The 21,618-nt window shown below is 42.8% G+C and overlaps 2 protein-coding genes across 23 annotated transcripts in view; one reads left to right on the forward strand and one right to left on the reverse strand.

Moving 5' to 3' along the window:
• Nucleotides 1-20,395, reverse strand: part of KLHL18 (kelch like family member 18) — a 57,149-nt gene extending 36,754 nt beyond the window's left edge. For 2 of the 15 annotated variants that reach the window (XM_070575597.1, XM_008520301.2), the window contains exons 1-3: nucleotides 20,162-20,320; nucleotides 14,363-14,476; nucleotides 13,754-13,858 (exon numbers count right to left, since the gene is read on the reverse strand). Coding sequence is in view for 7 of the 15 variants with exons in the window: in XM_008520296.2 (XP_008518518.1) it covers nucleotides 20,162-20,290 (129 nt within the window). In the remaining 8 variants the exon portion in view is untranslated. Of the gene's footprint in view, nucleotides 1-11,585; nucleotides 11,662-13,753; nucleotides 13,859-14,362; nucleotides 14,477-18,774; nucleotides 18,855-20,161 lie in introns of all 15 variants that reach the window. The other 13 variants (XM_070575598.1, XM_070575596.1, XM_070575595.1 and 10 more) reach the window with 12 other exon arrangements.
• A 54-nt stretch (nucleotides 20,396-20,449) lies between these two features.
• KIF9 (kinesin family member 9) overlaps nucleotides 20,450-21,618 on the forward strand; it is a 51,081-nt gene continuing 49,912 nt past the window's right edge. For 2 of the 8 annotated variants that reach the window (XM_008520287.2, XM_008520290.2), the window contains exon 1: nucleotides 20,632-20,762. The gene's annotated coding sequence lies outside the window, so the exon portion shown is untranslated. Of the gene's footprint in view, nucleotides 20,763-21,618 lie in introns of all 8 variants that reach the window. The other 6 variants (XM_008520292.2, XM_070575582.1, XM_070575585.1 and 3 more) reach the window with 6 other exon arrangements.

The raw sequence follows: 21,618 nt of genomic DNA on the forward strand, positions 1-21,618 counted from the left end.
GGTCACAGGATACATACAAGTTGTAGGACACAAGATCAACATACAAAAATCAATTGTATTTCCACATACTAGCAATTAACATGTGGAAACCAAAATTTAAAATATAATTACATATATAATCATTCAAAAAAATCAAATACTTAGGTGTAAATCTAACACACTGATGTACAGGCCCTTGCAAGCTACAAAATGCTGATGAAAGAAATCAAAGATCTAAATAAATGAAGAGACATATTGTGTTCAAAGATTACAACACTCAACACAGTAAAGATGTTAATTCTCTCCAAATTGATGTACAGCTTTGATGCGATTCTTATCAAAATTCCAGCAAGATTATTTTTATAGATAGACAAGATTATTCTAAAATTTATATGGAAAGGTAAAGGATCTAAAATAACTAAAACAACTTGAACAAGAAGAAGAAAGTACAAATGGCCAATAATCACATGAAAAGATGTTTAACATCATTACTCATCAGGGAAATGCAAATCAAAACTAGAATAAGATACTACTTCACACCCATGAGGATTGCTATTATCAAAAAAACAGAAAATAGCAAGCGTTGGCAAAGAAGTGGAGAAATTGGAACCTTTATACACTGTTGCTTGGAATGTAAAATGGTGCAGCCACTGTGGAAAACAGTTGGGCCGTCCCTCAAAAAGTTAAACATAGAGTAACAATATGATACAGTAAGTCCATTCCTAGGTATAGACCCAAAGAACTGAAAGCAGGGTCTTGAAGAGATATTTGCATACCCATGTTCACAGCAGCACTATTCACAATAGCTAAAAGGTGGAAACAACCCAGGTGCCCATCAATAGATGAATGGATAAACAAAATGCGGTATACACAAACAATGGAATACTATTCAGCCTTAAAAAAGGAATGAAATCAGGAGAATGAGAAGATAAGCCACAGACTGGGAGAAAATATTTGCAAAAGACATATCTGATAAAGGACTATTATTCAAAATATACAAAGAACTCGTGAAACCCAACAATAACAAAGATGGAATTAAAAAATGGGCAAAAGACTTTAATAGACACCTCAGCAAAGAAGATACACAAACGGCAAATAAGCATATGAAAAGATGTTACACATCGTGTCATCAGGGAAATGCAAATTAAAAACAAGACACCACAAGACATTTATTAGAATGGCCAAAATCCAAACACTGGCAATACCAAATGCTGACAAGGACGTGGAGCAAAAAGAACTCTCATTTGCTGCTGGTGGGAAGGCAAAATGGTACAGCCACTTTGGAAGACAGTTTGGCACTTTTTTACAAAACTAAACACATTCTTACCATATGATCCAGCAATCATGCTCCTTGGGGTTTTACCAAAGGAGTTAAAAACATATGTCCACACAAAAACCTGTACATGGATGTTTATAGCAGCTTTATTCATAATTGCCAAAACTTGGAACAACCAAGATGCCCTTCGTAGGTGAATGGATCAATAAACTGTGGTACATCCAGACAATGGAATATTATTCAGCACCAAAAAGAAATGAGCTATGGAGCCATGCAAAGACACGGAGGAACCTTAAATATACATTACTAAGTGAAAGAAGTCAACCTAAAAAGGCTACATTTAGTAGGATTCTAACCATGTGACATTCTGGGAAAGGCAAAACTATGCAGACAATAAAAGGATAAGTGCTTGCCAGAAGTTAGAGAGGAGGGAGGGATGAATATGTGGAGCACAGAGGATTTTTAGGGCAGTAAAACTACTCTGGACAATATTATAATGGCAGATACATGTCTTAATATGTTTGTCAAAAATCATAGAACATACACCACCAAGAGTGAACTCTAATGTAAATGGACTCTGGATGATGATGATGTGTCAATGTAGGTTCATCGTTGTAACAAATGTACCACTCTGGTGTGGGATATTGATAGTCGGGGATGCTGTGTGTGCCATGGGGATAGGGTGTATGGGAAATCTCTGTATCTTCTGCTCAATTTTGCCGTGAACCTAAAACTACTCTAAAATTAACTTCTGTTTTTTTTAAAAAAGGAATGAAATGCTAATACATACTACAACACGGACAAACCTTGAAAACATTATACTAAGTGAAATAAACCAGACACAAAAGGATAATATTGTTATGATTCCACTTATATGAGAGGACTAGAATAGGCAAAATCATAGGGATAGAAAATACAACAGAGGCTAGGGGAAGGGGCAATGGGGAATTATTGCTTAATGGTTATAGAGTTCTGGTTTGGGTGATGAAAAAGTTTTCTTAATAGACAGTGGTGATGGTCACACAACACTGTAAATGCATTTAATACCACTGAATTGTACACTTAAAAATGGTTAAAAAGGTAAAAAAAAAAATGAGTAAAATAAAAGAATAAATTAGGAGGAACTACTCTACCCATTTCATGATTTATTACCAAAAAAACTACAAAAGAAACAGTGGTAATACCAAATGCTGGGGAGGACAGAAAAGAATTGGGTCACTCATTATATTAGTCAGGGTTCTGTAGATAAACAGAACTAACAGGATATGATCCGTGCTGTGTACACATATGTGTAGCAGGGGAGACAGGGAGAGGGAAATTGGGACTGACACTGACTGATTTTAAGGAACTGGCTCACATAATTATGGGAGCTGGCATGTCTGACATCTATAGGGTGAGCTGGCAGGATGGAGATTTGGATAAGATTTGATGTTATAGTCTAAGAGTCTGAAATCTGCAGGGCAGGCCAGCAGGTGGGAAACTCAGGCAGGGTTTCTACGTTGCAGCGAAGAACTGTTTCTTCTTTGGGAAATCTCAGTTTTTGCTCTTAAGGCCTTCAACTGATTGGATGAGGCCCACCCACATTATGGAAGGTAATCTGCTTTACCTAAAGGTCTATTAATTTAAATGTTAATCACACCTAAAAAATATCCTCACAGCAACATTTAGACTGGTATTTGACCAAACAACTGGGCACCACAGCCTAGTCATGTTGACACATAAAAATCACTGTACTCATACATGCTGGTAGGAATGTAAAATGGTACAGCCACTCTGGAAAATAGTTTGGCAATTTCTTCTAAAACTAAAAATGAATTTACCATATGACACGGGAATTCTACTCTTGGGCATTTATCCCAAAGAAACGAAAACTTACATTCATGCAAACTTCTGTAAATGAATGTTTGTAGTAGCTTTATTTGTAATAGCTCAAACCTGGGAAAAATCTAAGTGTCCTTCAACAGATGAATGGTTAAACAAAATGTACAGCCATTGGATGAATTAAAAAACAAGACCCAACAATATGCTGCCTCGAGGAAACACATCTCAGCTCTAAAGACAAACACAGGCTCAGAGTGAAGGGATGGAAGACAACATTCCAAACTAATAGGAAACAAAAGAAAGCAGGTGTTGCCATACTTATAGCAGACAAAGTAAACTTCAAGATAAAAAAGACAATGAGAGACAAAGAGGGGCAGTATACAATGATAAAGAGGACAATCCACCAGGAAGCCATAACACTTATAAATATATATGCACCTAACACAGGATCACCAAAGTATATAAAGCAACTATTAACAGAACTAAAAGGAGATAACAGCAACACAATAATAGCAGGGGACATTAACACCCCACTTACATCAATGGATAGATCATTCAGACAGAAAGCCAACAGGGAAATAGTTGAATTAAATTAAAGACTAGACCAGATGGACTTAATAGATATATATACTTCATCCAAAAACAGCAGACTACACGTTCTTCTCAGGTGCAGATGGAACATTCTCAAAGATAAACCATACACTGGGAAACAAGGCAAGCCTCGACAAATTTCAGAAGATTGAAATCATATCAAGCATCTTTTAAGACCATAATGTTATGAAACTAGAAATCAACTACAAGAAAAAGGCTGGGAAAGTGACAAACATGTGAAGACTAAGCAACATGCTACTGGACAACAAATGGATCATTGAAGAAATTAAAGGAGAAATCAAAAAATATTTGGGGACAGATGAAAATGAAAATACACCATACCAACTCATATGGGATGCAACAAAAGCAGTCCTAAGAGGGAAATTCATAGCAATACAGGCTCGCTGTAGCAAACAAGAAAAACCTCAAATAAGCAATCTTAAACAATACCTAACAGAACTAGAAAAAGAAAACAAAGCCCAAAGTCAGCAGAAGGAGGGAAACAATAAAAATTAAAGCAGAAATAAATGAAATTTAAATTTAAAAAACCAGTAGAAAGGATCAATAAAACTAGGAGCTGGTTCTTTGAGAAGATAAACCACACTGACAAAGCTTTAGCCAGACTCACTAAGAAAAAAGTGAGAATGTTCAAATAAATAAAATTAGAAATGAAAGAGTAGAAATTACAACAGATACCACAGAAATACAAAAGATTTTAAGAGACTACCAAGAAAAACTATATGCCAACAAATTGGACAATCTAGAAGAAATGGATAAATTCTTAGACTCCTACAACCTCCCAAAACTGAATAAACAAGAAACAGAGAATCTGCATAAACCAATCACAAATAAAGAGATTGAAACAAATCAAAAATCTCCCAAAAAACCCAAAGTCCAGGACCAGATGGCTTCTCTGGAGAATTCTACCAAACATTCAAAGAAGATTTAATATCTATTCTTCTAAAACTATTCCAAAAACTTGAAGAAGACAGAACACTTCCTAACACATTTTATGAAGCCAACATCATCCTGATTCCTAAGCCAGACAAGGACAACACAAAGAAGGAAAATTACAGGCCAATATAGCTGATGAACATAGACGCAAAAATTCTCAGCAAAATATTGACAAACTGAATACAGCAATACATTAAAAGGATCAAGCACCAATATCGAGTAGGATTTATACCAGGGACGCAGGGATGGTTCATCATCTGCAAATCAAGCAATGTGATATATCACACTAACAAAATGAGGAATAAAAATCACATGACCATCTCAATAGATGCAGAGAAAGCAAGTGACAAGATCCAACATCCATTTATGATAAAAACTCTCAATAAAATGGATACAGAAGAAAAGTACCTCAACATAATAAAGGCCATATATGACAAACCCACAGCCAACATCACACTCAATGGGGAAAAACTGAAAGCCATCCCCCTAAGAACAAGAGCAAGACAAGGGTGCCAGCTCTCACCACTCTTATTCAACATATTACTGGAGGTTTTGGCCAGAGCAATTAGGCAAGAGAAAGGAATAAAGGAATCCAAGTTGGCAAGGAAGAAGTAAAACTATGGCTGTTTGCAGATGACATGATTTTATATATAGAAAATGCTAAAGAATCCATCGGAAAACTATTAGAAATAATCAACAACTACAGCAAAGTTGCAGGGTACGAAATCAACTTACAAAAATCAGTTGCATTTCTATACTCTAATAACAAACTAACAGAAAGAGAACTCAAGAATACAATCCCTTTTACAATTGCAACAAAAAGAATAAAATATCTAGGAATAAATTTAACCAAGAGGGTGAAAGAACTATACAATGAAAACTATGAGACATTATTGAAAGAAATTGATGATGACACAAAGAAATGGAAAGATATTCCATGCACAAGGATTGGAAGAATAAACATGGCTACAATGTCTACACTACCTAAAGCAATCTACAGATTCAATCTATAGATTCAATTCTACAGAATTCCAATGACATTCTTCACAGAAAGAGAACAAAGAATTCCAAAATACATATGGGGCAACAAAAGACTCTGAATAGCTAAAGCAATCCTGAGAAAAAAGAATGAAGCTGGAGGCATCACAATCCCTGACTTCAAAATATACTACACAAAGCTATAGTAATCAAAACAGCATGGCACTAGTACAAAAACAGACACACAGATCAACAGAACAGAACTGAAAGCCCAGAAATAAAACCACACATCTAGGCACAGCTAATCGTTGACAAAGGAGCTAAGAATATACAATGGAGAAAGGAGAGTCTCTTCAATAAATGGTGTTGAGAAAACGGGACAGCCACATGCAAAAGAATGAAAGTAAGCCATTATCTTTCACCATACACAAAAATTAATTCAAAATGGATTAAAGACTTCAAGATAAGATGTGAAACCATAAAACTCCCAGAACAAAATATAGGCCACACTCTTTTACATTGATCTTAGAAAGATCTTTTCAAATACCATTTCTACTCGGGCAAAGGGAAACAGAAGAAAAAATAAACAAACGGGACTTCATCAGACTAAACAGCTTCTGCAGGGCAAAGGAAACCAGGAACAAAACAAAAAGACAACCCACTAACTGGGAGAAAATATTTGCAAATCACATATCCGACATGGGGTTAATCTCCAAAATATATAAAGAACTCATACAACTCAACCACCAAAAAACAAACAGCCCGACCAAAAAATGGGCAGAGGATATGAACAGACATTTTTCCAAAGAAGATATACAGTTGGCCAATAGGCACATGAAAAGATGTTCAACATCACTAATCATCAGGGAAATGCAAATCAAAACTACACTAAGATTATCACCTTATACTTGTTAGAATGGCTATAATCACCAAGACAAAAAATGACACATTCCGGAGAGGATGTGGAGGAAACGGAACCCTCATACACTGCTGGTGGGAATGCAAACTGGTGCAGCCACTATGGAAAACAGTATGGAGATTTCTCAAAAAATTAAAAATAGAAATACCATATGACCCTGCTCTCCCACTACTGGGTATTTATCCAAAGAACTTGAAATCAATAATTCAAAGAGACTTAGGCATCCCTATGTTCACTGCAGCATTATTCACAACAGCCAAGATGTGGAAACAACCCAAGTGCCCACTGATTGATGATTGGATAAAGAAGATGTAGTACATATACACAATGGAATACTACTCAGCCATAAAAAAAGACAAAATTGTCCCATTAGCAACAGCATGGACGGACCTTGAGGGTATTATACTGAGTGAAATAAGCCAGACAGAGAAAGACAAACACTGCATGATTTCACTTATATGTGCAAGATACACAAACACATGGACAAAGATAACAGATTAGTGGTTACCAGAGGGGAAAGGGGTTGGGAGTGGGCATAAGGGTTAATGGGGCACATATATATGATCACGGACAAATAATAACATACAGCTGAAATGTGATAATGTTATAAACTATTATGACCTCAATAAAAAATGTTTTTAAAATGTACAGCTATACCATGAAATACTACTCAGAAATATAAAGGAGAAAGCTATCGATATACACAACAACTTGGATGGCCCTCAAAGCCATTAATGCTGAGTGAAAAAAGCCAATCTGAAAAGGTCACATACTCTACGATTCCATTTATATAACATTCTTGAAATGAGAGATGGAGAACAAATTAGTGGTTGCCAGAGATCAGGGATGGTGGGTGGGAGGGGGATGGGTGTGACTATAAAGGGACATCTTTGTGGTTATGGAATGGCTCTCTATTGTGGATGTCATTGGTAATCTTGACAAGAACGAACAGTGGCGGCCTGTTATAACTAACTTACCTATCTTACTCAAACATGAGTTCCACCAAGGCAGCAATCTTTGTACGTTTTCTGGAATAGTTTAGCAATTAACACTCAGTATTTGGTGAACGAATGAAGTTTCTGAATGGGTCAACTCAATATATAATTGAGTATGTCACAAAGTCTCCATTTTGTTGGGCTCCCCAAGTCAGATCCAAATCCTAAACGAAGCCCGATCTAGCCCAACCAGTTTATCGCCCACCATGCCTCTCTTCTAAGCCGTTGGCAATTCCCCTAAATTGCCCTATTCCCTCTGCTCAAGTGAATTACTCCTGATCACTGAAGATCTAGCTCAGATGCTGCCTCCTCTGAGGGGCTTCCCTGACTTGCAGGCAGTCAGCTTTCTCTTTCCTGTAGCACCTGGGACAAGCCTCCAGCATATATTTTAGCATACATTATATAGTTGCTAATGAAAGTCTCCCTATCCAGACCAAAATTTCTTCCCAAAGAAAGGAAAGGCTGTGTCCTAGCACTGAACACAGTGTCTCATTCTCAAGTGTACTTAATGACTCCTAAAGGCTATTTCATCTAAAAGGCAGCTCTCAGTCCTTCATCTGAGATATAAACAAATAACAAAACTTCTGATGAGTTTTACCTCTTCTTTTTAAGCTTGATCTTCCGGCTCAGGATTGGTGGAGCTGGTGGGAGGAAGGCACTGACCCTCGACTAAAGCATAAGGAGTGTTATTCTCTCACCTTATCTGAAAATTCAATTAGCTGAAGTAAAAGGCTCAAGAAAAAGATGGTAAGGCTTAGGGCCAACAAGTGGGGTGTGTGACTTCCAGGCCAACAGTGCATTCCTGACCCCAGAAGAAATAAACAAGCCACACCACAGTTGCCTTGTTCAAGTGCATTTCTAACAAAGCGGCACGTAAGGAAACATGGGGTCGGTGGGTGTACCTTTATCTTGAACGCTGGATGGCCTGCCCACCAGCCCAGAACACGGGGAGAGGAACATTAGTCCATCCCTCCCTAGGCAGAAATGACGAGTGTTCACAAGCTCTTGGAGTTGGGAAACAGATGGCAAGTATAATCAAACATACTGGGTTCAGTCTGGGGTTTTGATGGCATTTTAAAGCACACTGTCTGAAACTCTTTGATGGAGCTTGAGTCTCTGCTTGAGGGGGCCCCACCGGGTTAAGTGACTCCGGAAGGGGGTGAGGGAGGAAGTGGCTGACAAGCTGGCACTAAAAAAAGACGCGGAGCTATGGTCCCATATAAAGAGTTGGTAAAGAGCTGGCTAAAACAGTCAGGCCTGTCCCACCTCTTCCAAACTCTCCCCTGCCTCCCACCCATGTCCAGCAAGGTAGAATAGGAGGAGAGAGGGAGACAGGAGGGCGGAGTCCACAGCAACCACTGAATATCTAACTGCCCCAACGGCATCTGATTTGCAGATGTTTCTTACCAGTCTAGACTCCTCACCATGAGAAGTCAAGGGGTTCAGTCTACATTCAACTCACCTTCCACTGTACTCTTCTATGTCTTACTCATTCAAGAAACACCCTGTACGTGCGCTCTCATGCCTGGGCCCTTGAACAGGCTCTCCCTAGCCTGGAATACCTCTTCCCACAGTGTCTGTCTGTCAAAATCCTATTCATCCTGCAAAGTACCAATCAGACACCACTCCCTCCATGAAACCATCACAAATCCTCTGAACTGGAGATAACTGCCATTCCTTTGGTATTCCCTGGTGACACTTGTGCAGATACAGAATTTACCACATTCTGCCTTGTCTCACAATTAATTGATAGGTACCTCTCATCCCCACCATTCTTTAAATGCCAAAGACAGGGCTGACTCCCACTCATAGCAGGGCGCCTCATGCACCTAGTAAAGCACTATGCACAGTTAAGTGCACTTCAATAATATGCTGACTGAAGAAGCATCTCAAACATAATGCCAGGGGCCCTTTAGGGTAACTCAGCAAACACTTTTGAGCACTTGAAGCATGCCAAGAACTGTGCAAGATAATAGATGCTTCACATGCTTCAGGAGCCCAACATCTAGAGGGGGAGAAAAACACTCAAACACATCTACACTCTGTTTAGTTTGGTAAGGGGAGTACAAGCAGAGGGTTAGGGCAATGCTTCTCACACATTCATGTGCACAGGATGTAAGAATCAGCAGATCCTGGTTCAGCAGGTCTAAGGGGGGCCTGAGATTCTGCATTTCTAACAGGCTCTCAGGGAATGCCGATGCTGTTGGTCCACTGACAATACTCTGAGTAATGAAGGGTAAGTACAATGGAAGGGGGAGAGATTAACCGCACCTAGAGGGACAGGAGAAGCGGGTCTTCGGAGAGATGAGATTTCACACAACAATGCCCCACTGTGAGAGGTCTGGCAAAGAAAGATAGCATGTGTCTCTACCTAATATAAACACACAGGTTGGCAGGGAGACAGGTGTGCAAACTTGTGACCACAAGACAATGGTGAACAGACACAAATGTAAAATGCTTTAGGAGAACAGAAGAAGGAGTATTTGGCCATTTCTCTTCCCTTGAGAAAAGAAAATATGAAAAGAGCCTTGAGGCCTGGGTTGGGACTCTGCTGGCAGATGTGAGCGTGTACTCCAAGCCAAAGGAATAGTAGAGCAAAGGCCCAGAAGTTGGAGAACGTAGGTCACGAAGAGACAGCCAGCAGGAGGAGCCTGTGGGCAACTAGGGGAGAAGGGCAGAGAGGGGCCATGACTGGAGGACCTTGAGAATCACGACCACAGCGGGCAGTCCTAGAAAAGTCAACCAGGAGTGGCTGTCAGGACATCCTTAAGCGTCTCCCTCTTAAGTCTCGCCGACAGCAGGGACAGATTTCTGTGAGCAGCTTAGAATAATCAGAGATTCAGGTAAATCAGAGTCCTTCCCTTAATCCTATGGACAACCAGCCACCACCTGCTGCTCCTGCATTTCCACTGCTCTGTAGCTCCCCCCAGACGTTTTGCTGACTTAAAGTAACAGCCCATGGATATGGGGAAAAAAACGACAAGGTTTATCCAACATGAGTGGGAGCACCTTTTAAAACTACCAAGAGCTGAGCAGCTCTGCTCTGCTTCCTGCTCCCCTGACAAGTTTCTAACCTCTGATTTTCTGTGTGCAAAAGAATATAAGCTCCTTCGAGGACAAGCCAGAATTGGTCTCTCTCACTCTGGCTGTTAGTATTCTCTCTCCTGAACAGAAGGGGAAAGTGCAAGTGAAATCCTGTGCTCTCTTTATGAACTACAGAAAATGCATCCTACATTCTTAGGTACAACTCTAACACCCTGCCCTGATGCTCCATTCATTCATTCGCTCACTCATAAATACATACATACATACTGTCTAGCTTCAGTCACTCATTCATTCACTGACTCATTTAGGAAGTATTTACCGAGCCATACTGTACGATGCAAGGAACTGTGTTGGGCCTGAAGGGCTACCTCTCACTTTTCTCCTTGGTTACTCTACTCTTATCACACCAGCTTCTTGCTGATTCTCAAAAATACCAAGTATGTTTCTGCCTCAGGGCTCTGTGCTTATTCCCTCTGCCTAGAATACTCTTCCCTCAGATATCCTCATGGATCACTCCCTCACCTCATGCAGATCCCTACTCAGAGAGGCTGGCTCTGGTCCCTCTAACAAAAAAGCACTCTCAGGGGCCGGTCCAGTGGCCTGGTGGTTAAGTTTGGCACGCTCTGCTTTGGTAGCCCGGGTTCAGTTCCCAGGCACAGACCTACATCACTCATCAGCCATGCTGTGGTGGCGACCCACATATAAAATAGAGGAAGACTGGCTACAGATGTTAGCTCATGGCAAATCTTCCTCAAGCAAAAAGAGGAAGATTGGTGACAGATGTTAGTTCAGGGCAAATCTTCCTCAGCTAAAAAAAAGAAGGACTCTCAGTTCCCTTATCCTGCTTTATTTTCCTTCACAGAACTTATCACCACTGGACATTTTACAGCTACTTTTTGCTTATTGCCTACCACCCCACCCCCTACTAGCATGTAAGCTCACACTCACAGAGGCTTTGGCTGCTCTGTGCACTGCTGTGTCCCCAGCACTTAGAATAGTGCTTGGCACATGTGAGGTGCTGACATACCTGCTGAGTACACCGCTGAATGACAGTGAAATGGGAAGCCATTCAGAGCAGGAGAACAACATGATCAGAGCTGAGCCTGAAGAAAAACGATCCATTAGCCGCACAAGGAGCATTCCCTAAAGGGTCTGTAAGCATTCTCGCTACTAAAGTTAAAGAAATCCTGGGTTAGGTAAAAGGTGAAGAAGATTTGAATTAGAACCATGGTTTAATGAGCACCTATTATGGAGACACCTCAGTAAATAATTCAGTTACAGCCCCTGCTCTCACAGAGTTACAATACTGCATATAATTATGTAACTATTATTGTGATAAATGCCACAAGATACACATAAAAGAGAGAGGGCAAGCCAAAGCCAATTCCAGAGTTTCAATCCTATGTGATTAGATGGATGGTGTGCCATCCTTACACAAAGGGAACAAAAGAAGAAACGGTTTAGAAGGGGAAGAGCCTTCATTTTTTAAAAAATTTATTTTATTTTATTTTTTTGAGGAAGATTAGCCCTGAGCTAACATCTGCTGCCAATCCTCCTCTTTTTTGCTGAGGAAGACTGGCCCTCAGCTAACATCCGTGCCCATCTTCCTCTACGTTATATGTGGGATGCCTGCCACAGCATGGCTTGACAAGTGGTGTGTAGGTCTGCACCTGGGACCCGAACCAGTGAACCCCGGGTCACCGAAGCAGAACATGCGAACTTAACCAGTGCACCACTGGGCTGGCCCCAAAGAGGCTTCACTTTAGCCATAATGAGGATGAGGATTAACAGGACAGATGGAAACGCAGGTCTAGTACTTAGGAGTGAAATAAGGGGTAGAAATAGAAATTTGAAAGCCATTTGTAATTCATAGACTATGCCAACAAATCTTTACTTGGAAGATGTGTTAGCACAGTGTGTTTTGCTGGTCCTCAGGACAGCTCTGTCAAGGTTACACGATATTTAGATTTTACAGATCACAGAAAAAATGAGCTTACAACATGTGTGCATCATTTAAATATGTATCTCTAGGGGTCGGCCCCGTGGCCAAGTGGTTAGGTTCCCATGCTGCATGTCTGCAGCCCAGGATTTCACTGGTTTGGATCCTGGGCACGGACCTGACACCGCTCATCAAGCCACGCTGAGGCGACATCCCACATGCCACAACTAGAAGGACCCACAACTAAAATATACAGCTATGTTCCAGGGGGCTTTGAGAGAAAAAGGAAAAATAAAATCTTAAAAAAATAATAAAATAAAAAAATAAAAATGTATCTCTTAGAAGTTGATTCCTTTTAAGTGACCATCTGAAATGCAGCTACAGGGCTGAGCCAATAAATTTTGGCTCTTAACAGCTGAGGCAGCATGCTACAAAAGCTTAAGAATAGGAAAGATTACTCCTTAGTATCAAATGTTTCTGATCACTGGGTTTGGATACAAAGACAAATTCTGTTTTTAGTGTCTTCAGAGTCACAAAGCACTATAAGCAATCTCACTTTCCTACCTGGTAACAAGCCTACTTGAGCTTATTATCTCTTTTTAAAAAAAAAATTGTTGTAAAATACACATAACATAAAATTTACCATTTTCATCATTTTTAGGTATACAGCTCAGTGGCATTAAGTGCATTCACATTGTTGTACAACCATCACCACTATCCATCTCCAGAATTTTTTCATCTTCGCAAACTGAAACTCTGTACCCATTAAACACTAACTCCCCATTCTCCCTTCCCCCCAATTCCCTGAGCAATCACCATTCTACTTTCTTTCCGTATGACTCTGACTGCTCTAGTTACCACAGTTAAGTGGAATCATTTGATATTTGTCCTTTTGTGGCTGGCTTATTTCCCTTAGCATAATGTCTTTAAGGTTCATCCATGTTGTAGTACGTGTTAGAATTTTCTTCCTTTTTAAGGTTGAATAATATTCCCTTGTATGTATGGAACAAAATGTACCATATTTTGTTTATCCATTCAACTATCAATGTATCCTTGGGTTGCTTCCATCCTTTGGCTATTGTGAATAATGCTGCCATGAAGGTGGTTATACAAGTATCTGTTCTTGAGCTGATTTTTTGAAGAGCATTTTTGTGTTCTGATCAGTTACGCAGCACACCCTGCTCAGACATACTGCGTCATATTTGAATTACTGATCTTCTACTTTGCCTGCCACAAGCCCAAACTCTGGCCCTTACCTTCGCGGCCCTGAACACAGCTGGTTAGGTCCACTGGAACACAGGAGCCATCACGGTCTCCTCTGGGCTGCCCTTCTGTAAGCAGCTAAGCATCCTCAGCTTCAACTGAGACAGAAAGGGAGCACGGTGTCTTTAGTTAACGCTTTGGAAATAGTCTGCTTCAAGCTCCAGCAGAGCCACAAGATGAGACACAAAATTTAACAGTAACTTCTCCCATGTCAGTTATTAAGTCACCAAACAGGACAGTCCCATGATCACCCGCAGTGAACTGGAAAAAAAATGTTCCTCACTTCTGGTTCATCAGTACTCTTTAACAAGAGATGTTTCCAACTTCTAGATACTGTGTTGAAACTACAGAAGTATATACTCCGGCAATAAAGAAAGCGCAAGCTATTCCAAAAGTCTTAAACTTTACAAAGGTCATATCAGTATACAACAGGGGTCAACCAACTATAGCCAATGGGCTTGGCCCACGCCTATTTTTGTAAATAAAATTTTACTGGAACACAGCCACATCCATTCATTTAATTACTGTACTTTGGTGTTACAACATCAGAAGAGAGCGGTTGCAACTGAAACTGTATGACCCACAAATCCTAAAATACTTACTATCTGGCTCTTTACAGAAAATGCTTGCCAACTCCTGGTTCACACATCTTGGCTCATTCTCTCTTCTCTCATTCTCTCTTCTCCCCAACTGGGAACAAGTGGTGATGTGATCAGCTGTTTGGGTGGAAAAGGTCTTCCTAAATTAATTGTGGGGAAGCTGGCTGGTTCCATACCAAAAAGGAAATGGGAGTCCAACACTCAACAAGTTAAAAGAAGGAAGGTAGGTGCCATGCCTGTAACTTAGGAGGGGCTAGGAACACACCTTTAGGAAAACCATGTGGTCTCATTTTCCATCAACCAGTCTATACACTGAATCAGGTATGACCAAGGGACAAACAACGGTGTCTCATGTACAAAATAACAACGGAACGGCCTGCAGTAAGAAGCATCTTAAATTTGCCCAGCCAGTGGCCAAGCTCCCAGAAGTCTCAGGGTGAGCCCCATGAACGGTGCTCGGCTGGTAGCTGATCTTCCAGATGCCTCCAACTCTCTTTCCCCACCCACATGTCAGGCAGCATCAAGCTCTCTCATTCACGTTATTGGTCTCCAAATTTAACAGCATTACCATAACATAACTTGAAGAAGAAAGAGAGCAAAACTGACTTTTTGATGAGTATGAATTTACATCACAAGAGCACATGTGTTCTCAAGGAGCACATTCTTCCTCTCAGTTCTAATTGCTCATTAAAAAGAGGCAAGGCCGAAAATAAATACAACTACCTGACAAAAATCAGTATAAAACCCCAGGAATGGACAATATTCAGAAGCACAAGTTTTCCAACACAGTGTCATTTCTAAATCCAAAGAGTCAAGAATTCATATGTCCAGAAGACTAACAGAAAAAGCCTGCATCTTTCTTCTCTTCTGAAATAGAACAGTGGTGTTACATCTGGACATACACATCGCTGTCCTCCACGCTCCATGCTGCAGATGGGGTTTGTTTCCTGCTCTGCTTCACACCATCAGCAGGGGAGGTGAGTAATCTGACAGAGCATGCAAAAGCATTGCTTCCATCAACAAACAGCTTGGATCTCAGCTAATATAGCTTTGTGCCTTGGGCAATCCTTTAATATCTCTAAGCTTCAGGGTTTTTTTAATCTGTAAAATGAATGACTTTGATAGAAGACCTCTACGGCTCCTTTTCATATGATTATTCTAGCTCTATAATTATACCTATGTAACTCACTACACATAACATAAAAATGGCATGCATCAACAAGTCCTTACTTCACTTCCTGATATCCTTCTCCACCTACTCTTTCATCACAAAATCAGAGTGACAACAAATTAGGCAAGATTCCAGATCCAAATTTGTAGCTCTTGAAGCCAGTTTCAGTGAAAATTGTGTACCTGGACTTTGTGGGTCAAAAGGAAACATTCTAACACTGTTGCAAAGCAAAGAGAGAGAGAGAGAGAGAGACAGAGAGAGACAGAGAGAGAGAGGGAGAGAGAGAGAGGGAGGGAGGGAGGGAGGGGGAGGGAGAGGGAGAGGGAGAGGGAGAGGGAGGGAGAGGGAGAGAGAGGGAGAGAGAGAGAGAGAGAGAGTGTGTGTGTGTGTGTGTGTAGGAGGCTTCTCTCTCTTCTAAGCTTAAGGGTCAGCAAATAGTATGCAGGTTTGGTAACCCCCATTCTGCTCTCACAAATAAAGAAAAAGAAAGGAGTATGAGAGGTGAGGGGAGAATATAAATACATGAATCTGGTGATTCTAGATCTCATGAATAAGGAGTCGTTGAGAACACTCATTGAATCTGGAGAGTCTGCCCAACTTGCTAGACCCAGATGAACCTGACACACGCGGCCTGAGCACTGGGATCCTGGTAGCCCAGAGGAAAGGAGATGAAAAGCAACTGTTGGGAAGAGGGGATGAGAGCCTCTGTGGATGCAAACCTCTCTACCCAGTCCAGGCCCTGTGCTATAGGTTGCCAACAAGTCTGGCACTACTATCCTCCTAACCTTTAAGATAAAATGATTGCCAAGGAAGACCCTGGGCTTTTTTTGATAGAAGAATAATACTCAATTGGATTCATAACTTGAGGTGGGCTTCAGGGGAATTGCTCTCAAGACTGAATGCAAAATTTTCCATGTATGTAAAGTATGTGCATTTTTCTGGGAGGAAGGTTCATCGCTTTCAGTTTTTCAAAAAGGTTCAAGTCACCACAGATATATAATGTGATAAAAAAAATTCCAATACATTACCTTTTTCTGTTATGCCTCTACTTAACCCAATAGGCACCCGAGGAATTTAAATTTCAAATATTTCCAAAAAGAAAATTAAGCAAGTTTCAAGAGTTGACAGTGAATTTTGAGGATGTGGCATGCCTGCTAATGCTGACTTTCACACTCTCCCTAAAATTTGGGAAGATAGAAAAGATGACATGTTGTAAAGGATGAGTACAATTGACCTGAGGTAGCTTAATTCACACAGCAGCAGGTGAAATCAGTTCAGTCACCATCAGTGACAGTAGAGACAACAGGAGAGCATGAAAGGACACTTGACCCGGATTATGGAGAGCAGGAGTCTAGTCTTTAGTCCTAGTTCTTCCTAATTCAATCTATGACCTTGGACAATCCCTTCTCCTTCTGGGCTTGGGTCCTCATCTGTTAAACGCAGGCTATTGAAGTAGAGTGGTGGTTTGCAAACTCTTTTAATGCAATGAACATTATGTTTAGGTAAAATCATCCAGAATTCATCAGAAGCTAAAACAAATTCAAAATGGCAGGTTGAACACACGTGTTTATCTCCACTCCCTCTAGAAACTCCATTAAGTTATTAGTCATAAATATCTACTACTTACTGAGCACTTACCACATGATTGCTTTAAGTGTATTAACTAGTAGAATCCTTAACACTCTCATTAGGTAGGGATGAACCCCATTTTACAGATGAAGGAACTGAATCACCAGCATTTAAGGAACTTGCTCATTTTCACAGCTAATAAGTGGGAGATTCAGGATTCAAACCTAGGCAGTCTGGCTATACTACCTCTCAGACTGACAATCAAGGAAGAGCAAAGCTTCCAAGGAAAAAGCAGCTGAAAGAGAGAGCAGATTGGAAATGGTACCAAATTTTGGAAGAGGAAAAGCAGACAAAGGAGTAGGAGCTGACTTAGATGGAGAATACTGAGTGCTGCGGACGGATGGCAAGCCACTGCAGACCCTCCCCCCTCCAAAACTCAACTGCTGGAGACACAGGTTTCCTCTGAAGGTGTGCATAAGGAAGGCTGAAAACAGGCAGTATTGATGCCCTTCCCAAGGCAAGCAACTGCTCCATCACCCCTCCCAGCAGAATACCGGAGGTTTACTCTTTGGACAGGATGAACTAGAGACTCCAGACTTGGGTAACCAAGTTACCACTGAAGACAGGGAAGTGGTACCATTCAGGGGGATTAAGTGAAAGTCTGCATACTGAAGCAAGAGCCCCCAGTCCCTCCTACCATAAGGTTCCTAGAATGACAACAGTTAGGCTTATTCCACCTAGGCAGAAGCCTGAAGGAAGATCCATGGACTCTAAAAATATCCCATTGAAAAGGACAGGTCCATCATACTATGGCTGTGGCTCTCAGAATGTGGCCTCAGGCCAGGAGTAGCATCACTGGAGAACTTGTCAAAAATATAAATTCTCAGGCTCACATTAGACCTACTGAATAAGAAATTCTGGGGTACAGCCCAACAACCAGTGTTCGAAAAAGGCTGCCAGGGGATTCTGATGCCTGCTAAAGTTTGAGAACCACTGCCCTATGGGGAGGCCCACTAGTCAATAAACCTACCCCACACCAAAAAGCTTCCAGCAAGATCTTCAGTGCCTATGTATTTGGAAGACAGTCTGGAATCACCAGAAGTCTCAGGAAAGACTCTGTCCTGAAAGACAGAGACCAAAACAGATTTCACAGAGCAGCTCTAATGAAGGGGAGTGAAATGAGGCAGAGTCTGGTTTGCCTGGGCTCTCTCTGGCCCTACCATCACACTGCCATTGAGCTACTCCTCAGGCTCTACAGAACAGCTGGAAAACCAAGGAAGGAGATCCTCTCTACAGTTCTGTCCAGCTCTAGCCTGTGCCTTTATACTGGTGCTTATGTCCCAGACCCTTGAAACTAATACAGCAATTTAGACTGACACTCTTGGTTGGAACTACCTCTGATAATTTACTTGTCCCTTTGAATGAACAAAAAGCATTTTAATGGAAAACTCATGCAAGCATTTTTATGCTAAAGGGTTGCTATATCCCGTAACTGCTTTAAATGCAAAGGTAAAATGCACTGCTGTAATTTATGTAGAAGTATCTGCGACCATCCCACTCTACCATGTCCTTCTTGTTTCTCTGTGTCTTATAAGCTTTCCCTGGCTCACCCTTACAGCCTAAATCTTAGCCCAAAAATTCTCCCCATTACTGCTTTTCACCAGTCTCTACTCACCCCAAGTGGTACTGCCACAACCAGATCATTCTTCTGCTTACACATCTCTAGCAGCCTCAACATCTTCTATCATGTAATCACTATGGACAAAAATGTCTCATTTATATTTACTTCCTCTGCCTCCTTTAGTCCAGCTCATTTGTCTCAAACCCCTTGGTTCCCTGCTAAAGATCCTATCCCCTCTCAGGCCACTTGACTCCTCTCCAGGAAAACTAATCTCCTTTGCGAGCGGTTTAGAGTGCTGAAACACTTATGCCAAGAATTATGCAAGGAATACCATAAATTTTCACATTTAATCCTTACACTAATACTGAGAATTAGGAATCATCCCTATTTTTACATTTGGAAAACTGACGCTTAAAGAGATTAAGTTACTTGCCCAAGGTTACAACTAAGATTTTAACCCAAATCTTTCTATTTTCAAAGCCACACTCCTCACCACTCTACTGTACTGTCTCCTGAGGTCTGACTCAAATATGTGGAAGAAGAAAAGTTTCCTTAACCCTGTAAAAAATAAGAAAAGCAAAATGATCTCTGCTCTGTTTTTAAACAGGGTCTTCCACAGATACTGAGAGCCTTCTAGTCAAAGTCCAACAGGGAACAAGTCTTGCAGGAGCATGTCCCCACCTGGAGGGCTCCACATGGCTCAGCAGCTTGGCCAAGGAGCAGCACGGCATGCCTCTCCAGCATGAGTGCATGCAAAGCACAGGAGGAAGGCTGGCTCTTGCGCCCAGAACGCCAGTAAGGAACTGGTGGTTAAGAGATCCCTCTGCCGAAGCAGCCCATCAGTCCATTCTCCCAGACCGCTGTGCTGGTGGCGGTGTGACTTCCAATGTGGGGCAGAGTAGCTGCCCACCTCATAGGACTTCCAGACCTGATTTTAAAACCTCTTAGGAGACAAGATAGTAATCTAACAATCAAGGACAAGCAAGGACTCCTAAGGAAAAGCCTGCGCCTCTGCGACAGCACAGCTAACTTCGAGAGGCACAAAAAAATGTCTATGGTGTCGATAGAAGGTGCTTCAGTGGTGCCCACCAGAATGTAGAGACTGCCACCGCCCCTTCCTCCATAGAGGGGCTGCAAGCCCATTTTTTCTTTCTGTGTGACAGAAAAGGGAAGCGGGCACCCCAATGTCTCCCACTCCGAGGGCCTCAACGGCGCACCTCTCAGCCTTTCCTTCTAAGGGCTGAGAGGCTGTCCCTGTCCGTCTCCCCACTCAGCCCCAATCCCCTTCTCCCATTCGACACCTCTCTCCCGTACTCGGTCTCCCTCCAACCTCCTTTCCCCACTCCTCTGCCCGCTAGAGCCTCTTCCCCTATCCGCCGCCCCTCTTTCCTCCCCACTCGGTTCCTTTCCCCTCAGCCCCGCGCCGCGAGTCCCTCGGTACCTTGAGCGTCACATCGCACAGCTTGCCCTGCCGCCGAATCTCCTCCATGACGCCGTAGCCGCGACTAGGCAACTCGGACACGGAGAAGTGCACCAGATCCTCCAGCTCCTCCGCGCCGTCCTCCACCATCTTCCTCGGCCGCCGCGACTGCGCAGGCCTGGCCGGCCAGCCCGAAACTAACCAGGGCGGGGCGAGGGCGCGCGCCGACTGCAGCCCGGAGCGCAGGGCTGGAATTAAAGGAGCCTGCGCGGCCGCCGTAGTCACAGGCAGCTCTGCGCCGGAAGCCCTGCTGCCCCGCTTCCTGGTTCATGAGCAGCCCTCGTTCTGTCACTATCCCTGACCCTGGCTTCGCGCCGGCAGCTTCCGCAGTCTTCCTAGATTAGTCAGTCCCGTCTCCCGTCCTCCTGATTCTGCCCTGATTTTACTCTTATCTCAACAGAGGACCGCGGACTCATTTCCGCCACCATCCGGATACTTCCGGAATCTCTGCGAGCCGCCCGTTGCCATGGCGACTGTGTACACAGCCCGGCAGCAGTGCGTGCCGGGTTTCGGTCGCTGCTGTCAGTGGTTGCGCTGCCGGACGGCCGCTACTTCAGGAGCGGTGAGCAGGGGCCACGAGCAGCCGGGATGGGGAGAAGGGAGGGAGTGTACGCCCCGGGGACGGGCAGCGGCTGGATTCCCAACACTGCTCCGCCCGGATTTTCCCCGGCTTGGCTTGATATGTGAAACCCGGGGGGAGGAGGGCGCGGCATCGCCCGGGCCTTTTCAGCCTGGCTGCGGCTTAGGGTCTTCGGATCTAATGTCCCGTGGCTCCACGAGGGTCCTGTGTCGCGCCTGAAGTTCCGAGGTCGCAAGGCTAAGGACCAGAGGTCTTCTGGACTCTTATGTACTAGTCAGTTTTCGAACTGGAGGGAGCTTCAGGATGGCTAGTCCAAGCCCTTCGCTTTACGGATGAGGAAGCCGCTCCAGAGAGGGACAGGAATGGTCCCAGGGTCCACTGCCTCCCAGACTCCACACAGGTGTCCAACATGTTGGGTGAAAAAGGAGAAAAGCCAGTTCTGCTCGGATCCGAGTCTTTTGTTTAGCCCAAGGCTGGGTACATTTGGACTCTGTGTTTGGGGGTTCACATGCTCCTGCCGCTCTGGTGGGTATGAGGGCTCCCCATGAGATCCCCTGGTCCGAGCAGGAGCGCTGCAAGATAGGGACCCGCCTGGTGCCTATGTCCCAGCGGACGCTCCGTCACCTTTCATCGAGCTTTCAGGGGTGCTTGGTGGCAATCCTATTCATTCCTACCCCTAAAACAAATGAGGAAACCCCAAGCCTCTCAGCAAGGAGGTCTCCTGGTGGCCACTCAGAGGTTCACTTATTTACACCAGAAATAGCTAAGAGTGTGGCACACATGAGACAGAGGTATTCTCTATAAGATCCTGAGGGTGAAGGAGCCCACTAAAAGGGAG

The sequence above is a fragment of the Equus przewalskii genome, chromosome 15 (genome assembly GCF_037783145.1).
Source record: "Equus przewalskii isolate Varuska chromosome 15, EquPr2, whole genome shotgun sequence".
NCBI classification, from domain to species: domain Eukaryota; kingdom Metazoa; phylum Chordata; class Mammalia; order Perissodactyla; family Equidae; genus Equus; species Equus przewalskii.